At 40.0% G+C, this 12304-nt stretch overlaps 2 protein-coding genes and 1 long non-coding RNA gene across 7 annotated transcripts in view; 2 read left to right on the plus strand and 1 right to left on the minus strand.

The window, feature by feature from the left end:
- Nucleotides 1-4638, plus strand: part of LOC106603603 (acetylcholine receptor subunit gamma-like) — a 36560-nt gene extending 31922 nt beyond the window's left edge. For all 3 annotated transcript variants that reach the window (XM_082974592.1, XM_014197487.3, XM_082974593.1), the window contains 2 exons: nucleotides 1525-1658; nucleotides 1915-4638. In XM_082974592.1, coding sequence (XP_082830718.1) covers nucleotides 1525-1658; nucleotides 1915-2082 — 302 coding nt within the window. In that variant the 3' untranslated portion in view covers nucleotides 2083-4638. The remainder of the gene's footprint in view (nucleotides 1-1524; nucleotides 1659-1914) is intronic.
- Nucleotides 1656-7268, minus strand: LOC106603605 (uncharacterized). Of its 2 annotated transcripts, none has more exons than XR_001328445.3 (3): nucleotides 7048-7268; nucleotides 5425-5461; nucleotides 1656-2050 (listed from the first exon to the last, which is right to left on the minus strand). It is a non-coding gene; the product is annotated as an uncharacterized LOC106603605 (long non-coding RNA). The 2 variants fall into 2 exon arrangements; XR_001328446.3 differs by lacking the exon at nucleotides 7048-7268 and adding an exon at nucleotides 6813-7047.
- LOC106603602 (phospholipase D2) overlaps nucleotides 6866-12304 on the plus strand; it is a 34621-nt gene continuing 29182 nt past the window's right edge. The window contains exons 1-7 of one of the 2 annotated variants that reach the window (XM_014197485.3): nucleotides 6866-6945; nucleotides 10752-10905; nucleotides 11056-11186; nucleotides 11328-11470; nucleotides 11641-11734; nucleotides 11979-12044; nucleotides 12131-12189. In XM_014197485.3, coding sequence (XP_014052960.2) covers nucleotides 10764-10905; nucleotides 11056-11186; nucleotides 11328-11470; nucleotides 11641-11734; nucleotides 11979-12044; nucleotides 12131-12189 — 635 coding nt within the window. In that variant the 5' untranslated portion in view covers nucleotides 6866-6945; nucleotides 10752-10763. The other variant, XM_014197486.3, reaches the window with a different exon arrangement.

Here is a 12304-nt window from a genome sequence, read left to right on the forward strand (position 1 = left end):
TCGGGGAGAAAATGCAATAACTCAAAAATCAGGAAAGATTTTCTGTGCAACATTTCCAAATGACATCAGTTTACCCGGTTGTAAGGGAAGCTGTGAAAACGAGCCAACGTTTCTGATAAGATTTCAGTTCGGCTTGGATGCATATTTTGTGGTTGAAATACTATCAGCTTTTATGTTGCTGATAAAGATAGGTACAGTTTAGAGGTGCTAACTGTGCATTTGCATTCTCTCAAGATGAAAAAAATGTCTCCACTCCTGTTCAAAATTTTGCCTACATAATTTTACTGCAAGAAATGCTTAATTTTCCAGGAGTTAATATTAAGGCTATGTGAGAGGTTATAGACCTACAGTCAGTGCCCAGATTTCAGTTTCCATTTAACCCTTCTGAACAGTAGGCTACAGTTCCCTCAATATGAACTTTTTCTGCCCCTTCCCAAATGCATTTAGCGTGTTGGCTATTTGGCGCATGTACAGTTAGGCCCTAAAGTTTAGGCTTATGCACTAATGCAGATAGCCTAAAATTATGAAAGAAAAACCTCAATGTAGCTTAAGATGTACACATTGCACAAGAATAATACATTTATGGATTTTTTAAGGTATTGTCTTTATTCAACCCGCCCGCGACCAACCCGCCCTTCATCCACACAATATTTCATGACCCTCAACCCGCCCGCCCTGCGGATATAACCACGGGGACTGCGGTTTATGAGTCAACCCGCGCATCACTAGGGCACGCATATCCAGATTAGTGACCAGAAAGAACTTGTTTCAAGCCACATTCATCATCCATATAAAATACAGTTTAGCAATCTACTACTGACTTATCTTTGCCAGAACAATTGTCTACCTGGCGATTTGATTGATCATTTTCATATTTCAGATAGGCCTAGCGTGGGTGGCTACTGGCTATATGTCTAAAGATAAGCAGCTGTAACATCGCACTGCCATCAATATTATGGGACAAATATGTAACATATTCTGGTGAAATTCTTATATTTGTGAGGAAGAAGAGGGCTATCTGGCTGGCGATGAGCGCTTTGCAGGCAGGCATGATAGTGGCCACAAATAGAGTTGGATATATTAATGGTAGGCTACAATCTTCTATTTTGACTGGTATTGTCTTGGTCATTGTTAATAAGTGCAGAATTTGAGTTCAAAATAATTTACTAATCAGATTGTTCTGCTGTCCCTTCTTGTAATAATTGCTCAACGAGTCTGTCCCGCGGCTGCGGGAACCATTCTTTTGGGGTGCCCTTTTTTTGTTGTTGAGCATGTGCCCCCCCCAAAAAGGTCTGCGGACAGCCCTGCTTTGAGATGTAGTAGTAAGTAGTTATGTATATTATCCAGCAAGCCACTTTTTTGAATAGATGTCTGGGTTAATTTGAATTGGTTTTAAAAAGCATTTGGTTGTATTTGTTCTTGTAAATAAGTAGCACAATCAATAGGAAAAGGAGGATAAAGATTAGTACTGTGGTACATCACCAGCATATGTGTAGGTGACTGTATGTCTCTGCTACCCTCTAGTGGATGGTATTGATGTGAGCACCACAGCCAGCCTGTACAAGAGCCTCGCCCAAGCTGCTCCTGAGATCAAGGAATGTGTGGATGCCTGTAACTTTATCGCTGAGAGCACAAAGCAAGCAAATGACATTGGATCAGTAAGTATTGCTTTTATTCTGGGGATGTAGGTCAGGTTATGGGTCAATTTCAATTCATTCTGTTCAGGCCCATATTCACAAAGCGTGCTGATCTAGGATCATGCTCTTATGATAAAATAAGTGATTATGATTTTAAAAGGCCTACACTGAGACACTTTGAATACAGGCCCATGATGAGCTGAGGGTTAAGAAATCCTGATAGAACAGTGTGGGTTATTGTCTCCCCACTTCTGGCTCACCATTAACTGTCCCATAGGAAATGGAGAGTTGGGTATTGATCGGGAAGATGATTGACAAGGTGTGTTTCTGGGTGGCCATGGCCCTCTTCTCCATCGGAACTGTCGCCATATTCCTCACGGGACATTTTAACTCAGTCCCAGAGTTTCCATTCCCTGGGGAAAACAAACGATACCTCCCCAGTTAGGAGGACAAGGCAACGCCCCTTCTCTTAACTTGGTCACAGATTATATGGATCATTGAGACTTAAGTTGTCTTGCTCATTTCTTCATTAACAGTGCATCCGGAAAGTATTCAGACCCCTTGACTTTTTCCACATTTTTTTATATTACAGCCTTATTCTAAAATGTCTTAAATTGTTTTTTTCCCCATCAATCTACACACAATACCCCATAATGACAAAGCAAAAACAGGTTTTTAGAAATGTGTATTTAACCTTTATTTAACTTTATTTAAAATATCACATTTACATAAGTATTCATACCCTTTACTCATTACTTTGTTGAAGCACCTTTGGCAGCGATTATAGCCTTGAGTCTTGTTGGGTATGACGCTACAACCTTGGCACATCTGTAGGGAGTTTCTCACATTCTTCTCTGCAGATCCTCTCAAGCTCTGTCAGGTTGGATGGGGAGCGTTGCTGCACAGCTATTTTCAGGTCTCTCCAAAGATGTTTGATCGGGTTCAAGTCCAGGCTCTGGCTAGGCCAATCAAGTACATTCAGAGATTTGTCCCGAAGCCACTCCTGCGTTGTCTTGGCTGCGTGCTTAGAGTAGTTGTCCTTTTAGAAGGTGAACCTTTGCCCCAGTCTGAGGTCCTGAGTGCTCTGGAGCAGGTTTTCATCAAGGATCTCTCTGTACTTTGCTCCATTCATCTTTCCCTCGATTCTGACTAGTCTGCCAGTCCCTGCCGCTGAAAAACATCCTCACAGCATGATGCTGCCACCACCATGCTTCACCGTAGGGATGGTGCCAGGTTTCCTCCAGACGTGATGCTTGGCGTTCAGGCCAAAGAGTTATCTTGTTTTACACCAGACCAGAGAATCTTGTTTCTCGTGGTCAGAGTCCTTTAGGTGCCTTTTGGCAAACTCCAAGCGGGCTGTCATGTGCCTTTTACTGAGGAGTGGCTTCCGTCTGGCCACTCTACCATAAAGCCTGATTGGTGGAGTGCTGCAGAGATGGTTGCCCTTCTGGAAGGGTCTCCAATCTCCACAGAGGCACTCTGGAGCTCTGTCAGAGTGACCATCGGGTTCTTGGTCACCTCCTTGGCGAAAGCCCTTCTCCTCCGATTGCACAGTTTGGCCCGGCGGCCAGCTCTAGGAAGAGTCTTGGTGGTTCCAAACTCCTTCCATTTAAGAATGGAGGCCACTGTGTTCTTGGGGACCTTCAATGCTGCCGGAATTTGTTGGTACCCTTCCCCAGATCTGTGCCTCAACACAATCCTGTCTCGGAGCTGTACGGATAATTCCTTCGACCTCATTGCTTGGTTTTTGCTCTGACATGCACTGTCAACTGTGGGACCTCATATAGACAGGTGTGTGCCTTTCCAAATCATGTCCAATCAATCAAATTTGACACAGGTGGACTCCAATCAAGTTGTAGAATCATCAAGGATGATCAATGGAAACAGATGCACCTGAACTCAATTTCAAGTCTCATAGCAAAGGTCTGAATACTTATATTAGTAAGGTATTTCTGTTTTTTATTTTTAAAAACCTGTTTTCGCTTTGTCATTATGGGGAATTGTGTGTAGATTGATGATGGAAAAATAAATATTTAATCCATTTTAGAATAAGGCTGTAATGTCACAATGTGGAAAAGGTTAAGGGGTCAGAATACTTCCCGAATGTACTGTACTTATTACAGTCTTTTTGGCAGTAGATGACTGAAAATGGCATTGTCTTGATATCATGTCATCCTTTTTGATAAATATTTCAAACTGTGTTTTGTTTTACCCTAACCATTACACGCGTGTATTCTATTTTTTAGTAAGCCATGTCACGTGAACATGCCAAAATATCTACCAGTTTGTGGCAAAGCAGTTGTGATTTAATTCAATAAGTCTGCTGTGGGCTTTGCTTGGTTAGAACAAAATGAAGAAGCCAGATCTCTGTTTCAGCCCTCCCACTGCCTTAGCATGAGGATGCAGGTCTCCTATACCCTATAGAATTCTTGTCTTTCTTGTATCTCACTGTATGGTGATGTATATGTGACACAGGTCTTTACTGATGGATATAATGCAATTTGCAATGTAAGAAGACCATAATACTATAAGAATTTTAGATTTAGCTAGCTAGTTTATTTTACGCACGATACATTTAAATGGTTAATGAATTGTTCTGTTTAACTTCTACCAAATAATGATACAATGACACAGACACTTAATTCAAAGTTAAACTGAGGCCTTGCTTTCCTTTCTGCCCAATTGGTGCCTCATTTATAAAATGTTATATAATTAAACAATTTATTTGTGTATACAATTAAAACACCTATGCTGCTGATGTTAGCATGCACAAATCATCATGAACAATAGTTGAATATGGAGTTGTAGCATCAAGAGGATGTGTTGGATAGTCAGCAAAAACGTTGGAGATTCAAACCATTACCGGAATGTACTGTGTTTTACTTGTCCCTCTGCATCTAAGATCTTTAAAACATCTATACAAACAAATGCTGCATAATGACTGTTGTTTTATGTTGTTATTAATACTGTGAAAATTAAATAAATCATTTTTTAATCAAAAGACTTGTGATCATTGTTGAGAGGGTGCACATACAATATGTGGCTATTAAATCTTGAAATGGCAGTTTGAGATGGTTTTTAAAAATATAAGACAATGCTGAAGACGAAGGTTAATGCAGACCGCCTCCAAAAACACTGCTTGACTGATTCCAAGGCTTGGCAGGAATCATTTGTCAAGCCCTTTGGGAATCCAAGCAGAACCACCGTTTATTTTCCCAAGGATGATTAAATAGAGCAGCAGCACAGCATCCTACCACGCAACAGAACAGTTTGAAGGTAGTTTTAATATTCAAGTCAAAGTTAACATTTCTTCAACACCAGACAGCAGCAACAATTACACATGCAAGTACAGTTGTATTGCTTCATTTTGTCTACTACTGTCATGGTTACATTTTTGTTTCACTGTAGAGTATTCTTAAACTTTTGAGGCATGTAGTGTGTACGGTGAAAGTAGTCTAAGTGTTTGCCTATAGGGGGTAGTCTACATTCTACTTGATCACACCACTATAATTATGCGACTTTTGAGTGAATCAGAATAGGCTACACACCTTCAAGATCACATTTTGATGTTGCTTTAGGCTAGAAATTTGGTTTAATATAACAAAAGATTTTCTGGTCTTCATGTTGTCGATATACATTTGTTTATGTATTTAGAATATTACAATGTAATTTGAGATTAAAATGTCTTTAGGTTGAACACTTAACTTACTGCTTCTACTGGGTGTACAGGGTGCGGTCAGTCCATCTGACTCTGACCACTATGACTAGACAATGTCTGCTGACTCACCCAAATCTGTGGTCTCCATCCAAAGATCTTCTTTGTCCTCAATTGGGAGAAAATAAACATTTCAATTCAATGTCAGAGTTAATCTCTGTTCTTCAACTCCAGAGACTATGCCTCAGCACTGTGGAGTGAAAGCACTTGGACAACTCTAAATAGCTTCTGTGCATCCATCCATGTCAATGTCAAAACCCTCATGCATGCGTTTCATTTCGAAGCTTGAAAGTGAGAGAGAGCTGATAATGAATCTGACATACAAACTTTGATAAAACAAAACTGTTCTTGATTAAAAAGGGGCACATAGTGTATTTTAAACACTGACCCAATTCCCCTGCAGTAGGTACTACACGGTCCAATTCAATTATCTCTGAGTGAAAACAAAGACATTACTACCCCAAAATTGGAACATCTCATAGAGTGAAAAAGCAATAGGTAATCAAATATGCTATGTTCCCAGATGTTTAGGACTTGTCCCTACACAGCTAGGAAGGGATTTACAGCAGCTGTGGGTGTATCTTGTCTCTCTAATCATTTTAAATGTAACCTTTATTTAACTAGGCAAGTCAGTTAAGAACAAATTCTTATTCACAATGACAGCCTACCCCAGACAACGCTGGGCCAATTGTGTGCTTCCCTATGGGACTCCCAATCACAGTAATGCAGCCTGGATTGGAACCAGGGACTGCAGTGACACCTTGTGCACTGAGATGCAGTGCCTTAGACCACTGCACCACTCAGGAACCTTGTGCTCCCAACATTCCTCTGGTTTGGCTTCTGGACCAAAGCACCGGTTGAGACATGTCCCTTTTGTCTCAGTTCAACAGTACTCATTCATTTTGTGTGAATGAGGAGGAGGAAGGTCTTGAGCCAGCAAAAACAGATCTGCCATATCCTGCATATCACCTCTGTTTTGCAGCTGGTTACACTTCAAATAAAGTAATCTCTTCTATTGAGAAAATCTCAAGCAACAAAGAAGATGTTTAATAATTAAAAACCAATAAACCATATAAACCGGACCAAACTCTTATAATTTAGTTGTTGATTGTTAGTTCTCCATTTTTTATTTGAATTTTAATAGAAGAAATGGTTCGATTCCAGGCTGTATCACAACTGGCCGTAATTGGGAGTCCCATAGGGCGTCGCACAATTGGCCCAACGTCGTCCGGGTATGGCCGGTGTAGGACTTCATTGTAATTAAGAATTTGTTCTTAACTGATTTGCCTAGTTAAATAAAGGTTAACTACTGTTGTGCTGCTGACTGTACAATCTGTCTTCAACTGAAGTGCTGCTGCCTGCTACGTCAGGCACTATGCGACATTTTCTTTGACAATGGAATAGCTAGGTAATGTGAAAGAAAAATGTATACGTTGTTGATACATTGATGCAATGTTTACCTGGCCAAGTCATCGCGCACTATTGTATCATCAGACTATTTGTGCTTCTGTAGCGGATATTCTCGGTGAATGATTTCAGGAATATAGCCTACCATGCAGCCGGAAGGAACATTTTACATGTGCATGGTTTAGAGTAAGTACTGTATCGCTTTCCTTCTCTCTTTTACGTCAAAACTACTGATAAGTCTTCTAGGGCGAAGGGACTAGGAAGAAAAACGAAGCTCTTTTTACTCACGGATAATTTGACCCTCGTCTTCCTGATCTTTTCTGTGATGCTTTAGTAAGTAGCTACGCCTCTACTAAAATGAATCTCCTCTGTGATTCTATACCACTATAAAAGGGAACTATCGTGATTTAGAAATAGTTTAAAACAGCACGGATGCAGAATACTAATAAGGCCTATGCGACATTTCAACGGGATACTTTATTATAGTTTCACATGGCCAATTTCTGTCTGCTCCTTCGTTCTCCAACCTGGTATCATAGACTAGACGTAATATAGTAAATTAAAATGATCGGCCACTCATTAGTATAATATGTTATGTTTGGTATGGTTACATAAGACCAAAGGTTACTTAAAGGAGTAGTTCACTATTTTACAACTTGATGTTAAATGGATCCTCACTCTAAAAGTAGTCTATGGGCCAGGGGAAACTGTAATCCATGGTTCAGTTTTCTTTAAACAGCCACTACAAACTTCAGCCACCACAAGTTAATCAATTGAAGTGATGTGGGTATGTGAGTCAAATCGCCTTAAGTAATATAAAACTAAATATAGAGTTGATTTCAGGTGTTTTAGATATTCTTAATTTTTTTAATAAACATGCTCACATGCCCCCATCACTTCCATTGATTGTTAGCTTGTGGTGGCTAATGTTAGCTGAAGTTTGTAGTAGCTGTTTAAATAACTGTACCATGCAATCTACTCTCTCTTGGCCCATAGACTACTTTCAGGGAGGACCCCTCTACATCAGTTTTCTTTAAGGCAAAAACAAAAGGAGGGTGAATGGGTGGGTGTATAACATGAATATCTAGCAACCCAAAGGTTGCGTGTTCAAATCTCATCACAGACAACTTTAGCATTTTAAATAATTAGCAGCTTTGCAACTACTTAGTACTTTTTAGCTACTTTGCAACTACTTAACATGTCAGCTAATTTTAACCCTTTAACCTAACTCCTAACCTTAACCACAGCAACAACTAATTTGAATTCTTAACATATCATACATATTGGAAATTCATGTCATACGAATTGTAATTTGTAACATTATATACGGTGTCCACCCACTCTGCCCAGAGTCGGTGAAAATGTGCTTTGGTGATGACATTTCACTTCCTTATGCTATTAAATGCATTTTACCAAGACAAATATGGTTCTGAATCTTTCAGGGGAGTTTTCTCCAACATATCACATTATATCAAAAAGTCCGATTTCATAGCCTAATACATCCAATAATTAGCACCGAGCTCTATTGAAAGTGGAGTTTTCTCGCCGAAACTTATGAGGATTTAACATTTTGTGGTCATTGTCATCCAAGTTGTTCTGCGGGTCGCAAATGGCATAATTAGCATGACACGAGCTGAATTAAATGTTAAAAGGCTTCGTTGACATTTCACAGAGATACGCTTGTTTTTGTAAGAAGTCTTGGAAAAAGAACAGAAACTTTGCATTAATATGAACAGCGTATACTAAAATATCAAAATACATGTTATATCTCAATCTATATTTATCTTACCTCTGTTGATTTATGTCATCCTGATTTGAGAAGAAAGATGTTGAGTTCAATGGTGAGCCTGTCAGGTAGCCTTAATTCTCGGACAGCATCTAGCCTAGATGATGTGATACTATTTCTCAGATTTTTGCCACTTTTTTTTTCTCTGGTCTCCTTTGAGTTTAGTCGCCCTATTGTTGACAATCCTACAAGGGTAAAAACTCCAATAGGTTTTGAATGGATTATGATAGAGACATGAGGTTTGGACCACTGGTTTCTTAGCCCATTATCTACACAATTAACATATTATTTCACTCATTGATCAAAAGATGTTTTTGATTGGACACCTTATATCAGGGATCATCAACTAGATTTAGCTTTTTGTTTTGTTGAGCAGATAGTCAGAGGCCAGAACATAATTACAAATAATTTGTAGAATGCAAATTGTCCGCAAGAAGCCGAAACAGATATAATATTTGACAGAAACATAATAATTTAAAACCTTGCTTAGATTTATATACGATCACATGTGCCTCTTTATTATGCGTGGCAATACTTGGGAACAGATTTCCAAACTTAAAATCATTAGGAGCTGATTTCCTGGTGTTTTCAGTCTTATGTCCAACAATAAAAAATCTCAGAAAACTTGGGGGGCCAAATAAAACCTGGGCTGCCAGTTGGGGAACCTGCCCTATATCATACAAAATGTATGATGGAAATCCACAAATGAATACATACCATACCAAACGTAACATATACTAATTTGAATGTCCCTGATTTTAATTTACTATGTTACGTCTACCTCTGAGTCCCACTCACATGTCAAGATGTTCCGTTTTTTCTAGAGTGCTTGGGAACTTATATTTAACTGCAGGGGGAATGGGTGGAGGCTATGGAAAATAGAATGATGGCTTCAGTGGGGAAATCTATAGTAGGCAATAGGCCTGTCATTTGAATGACTGACTGGCTAGACAGTCGATATTTTCTAGAGAATGTTGATTATGGTGTAATAAATTAAGCAAATATCTGGCTGATTGTAGATTTTGATTACATGGTAGTTTGTTTTGCAATAATTTTGGAGCCAGCAAATTGGCAGAAATTCATGGATTTAAATACCTTTTGGGTTTCCTTATGCTGTAAATGTTTTTTTGTTCTGCAATTGCCATTTATCCATAGATGATCCATAGAGAAAGCAATAAAGTGAACTTTGCGATTGTAGTTTGCTGTGCAGTGTCCAGTGTGCACACTTAATAACATTTCTCCCCTCATGTTTTGGTGTGTTGACCCATCCACAGTGTTCAGAATTGTTTCCCTCCAAATGAAAACAACTAATGTTTCTTTATCCATGACTCAGAATAAGCCTACAGCACAAACTCACCAGTGGGTATAGATTTACGCTGGGAATTAGGAACCATTGTAGGGTCCCCTAGTTACAGTCCCTATGGTGAGACTTGTACAGCTTACTAGAATCTGTCCTGCATTACAGCAAAGACAATCTAGATACAGTACCAAGACCACTATCAGAGCTAGGCTGATACTCTGCATAGTAAGAGACGTGGAGACAGTGATGCACATTTTGTCAACGCATCGCTCTCTCTCGATTTTGTTTCACCTTGAACTTGGTTGCCCTGGAAACAAATCTACTCATCCAATCAGATCCCTCTTCCCACACGCATTTGCACACACCCTTCTCTCTCATTGTGTGTGCTCCCTCCCAGACTTCTTATGTGTCACACCGCTGATGATAAAACCAGGTAAACACCACCAACACATGATTGTACTTTTTGATTCTGTTATCATGTCATTTGTTCCTCTTCAGATGGTGTGGTGTTGTGTGATTGGTGTTATCTGGTTCACTGCAGTGTGAGGCACTTGAGAGGTCCCAGGATTATATTTAGACACATGTGAAGCCCCAGTCTCTCCTAGTTCATAGATCAGTTCTCCACACTATTTATAGTCATCTGTGTTAGGTGGCCTTTAATGTAATGTACTTCATAGATAACGTGTACTGAAAAAATTCTCGGCCTTGACACAGGCCTGCAATTAGTCTGAATGACTGTCATTGCATTGTACAGTTCCACTATTGTCAAGAATTTTCTATGTAATACAGTAAATTCAGCTGGATAAAAAATAAATAAAAAAATCTGGATACTATAGCGAGATGTTTGAAAGATTATGGTAATGGAATGTCATTAATATTTAGTGCAATTTATCTGTGTGATGAAAGGGATAGAGCGCAATGGCCAGTCCAGCACCAGCATGCTGCAATACCCCTTCATGTCCAGATGGGGGAGCGGCGGAGGCCCGAAAGACAAAGCGCTTTATCACGGACGACTGTGAGCTGAGCAAGGAAGAGCTGGATGGCCTCATGAGGGAAGGAGGTGAGGAAACAGACCCTAGTTGTTGATGTAGCCTATAATGTTTTATTCCCTCCATCCAAATACCTTTACATCACATTAGACTGATAAGTGACAGTAGTGGTATTGAATTATTGTGTAATAGATTGCCTGTGTCATCTGATCTCCCCACAGAGGAAAGTCGTCCCTTCCTGGTGGTCCATCATCTGCTGGATGTAAAGGAGGCAGGTGTGCCTGTGTTACTGCCTGGGACTCCAGTCATCTGCAGAGTGGACAGCACAGAGAGATACACTACGCGCTCCAAGGTGTGTGTGTACCGTATACTGTATGTACATAGTGTTTATTCGTGTATCTGTATATTATATGCACACCTGTACCTTTCCACATGAGCACATGTTTACATTATGTTTAGGCTACACAAGTCTTTGGCATGTTTTCTCTTCCAGGTCCGTGTGTGCACTCTGTACACTGTGAAGCTGACCCATGGCAAGTTCACCTGGACGGTAAAAAGAAAGTACAAGCACTTCCAGGAGCTGCACCGTGACCTCTACAAGCACAAGATGATGGCCCACTTCCTGCCTCTGGGAAGGTCAGACTCAGAGCACCAATCAGAGCTCAGACATGCAAATCAACCCATTATCTGTGCTGAGAGTAATTTGTTTAGAGGGGATGCACTTCAAATCAGAGTGAAGGCCTGTTGTGATTTTGGTACGAGTTTAAGTAGTAAAATGTTTAGAATATTAAAATGTCTCTTTTTAGATTTGCAGCCCAGAGAGCGCAACTGAGGGCTATGACAGAGGAGATGCCAAGTCTACACGGGACTGAGAGGATGAGACGAACTTCCAGCAAACCGGTATCACACTTACAACCATGAAACCACACGTACTGTATACAAAAAGACAGACACTGATAAACACCATGGTACACATGCAGACAGTGAGCCACACATCTACTTAGTTGTAGATAATTCCCTCCACACAAAAAACGAGGGATCAATCTTGTTTGACTTTTTAAAATAATTATCAGGGGTTCTTCTGTCTCTGACCATCTGATAATGTAGGTCCAGTCAGTTCTGATTTCTGATCTCTCTGTTATAGAAATACCTTGAGGAATACCTAAACGGCCTTCTGGAGAATTCCTTTTGTAAGAACTATCACGGCATGGTGAGTGAAGATGGCACGCACATACACCAATTACCATTCATTGTCAGACAGTGATGATAGCACATCCTATCTTGTTCTGATTCCAGCTGGAATTCCTTGATGTCAGTGCTCTCTCCTTTGTCAGTGAGCTTGGACCCAAAGGCCTGTAAGCACTATTAATAGTCTATGAGAGTGTGTGTGATGGTATATGAGAAAGAGAGACTGAGCGTTATTCAGTATATTTTAATGTGACTGATTCTATGTATGTTTAAGTGATGTCA

Source organism: Salmo salar, chromosome 04 (assembly GCF_965601325.2).
Source record: "Salmo salar chromosome 04, fSalSal1, whole genome shotgun sequence".
Lineage (NCBI taxonomy): Eukaryota > Metazoa > Chordata > Actinopteri > Salmoniformes > Salmonidae > Salmo > Salmo salar.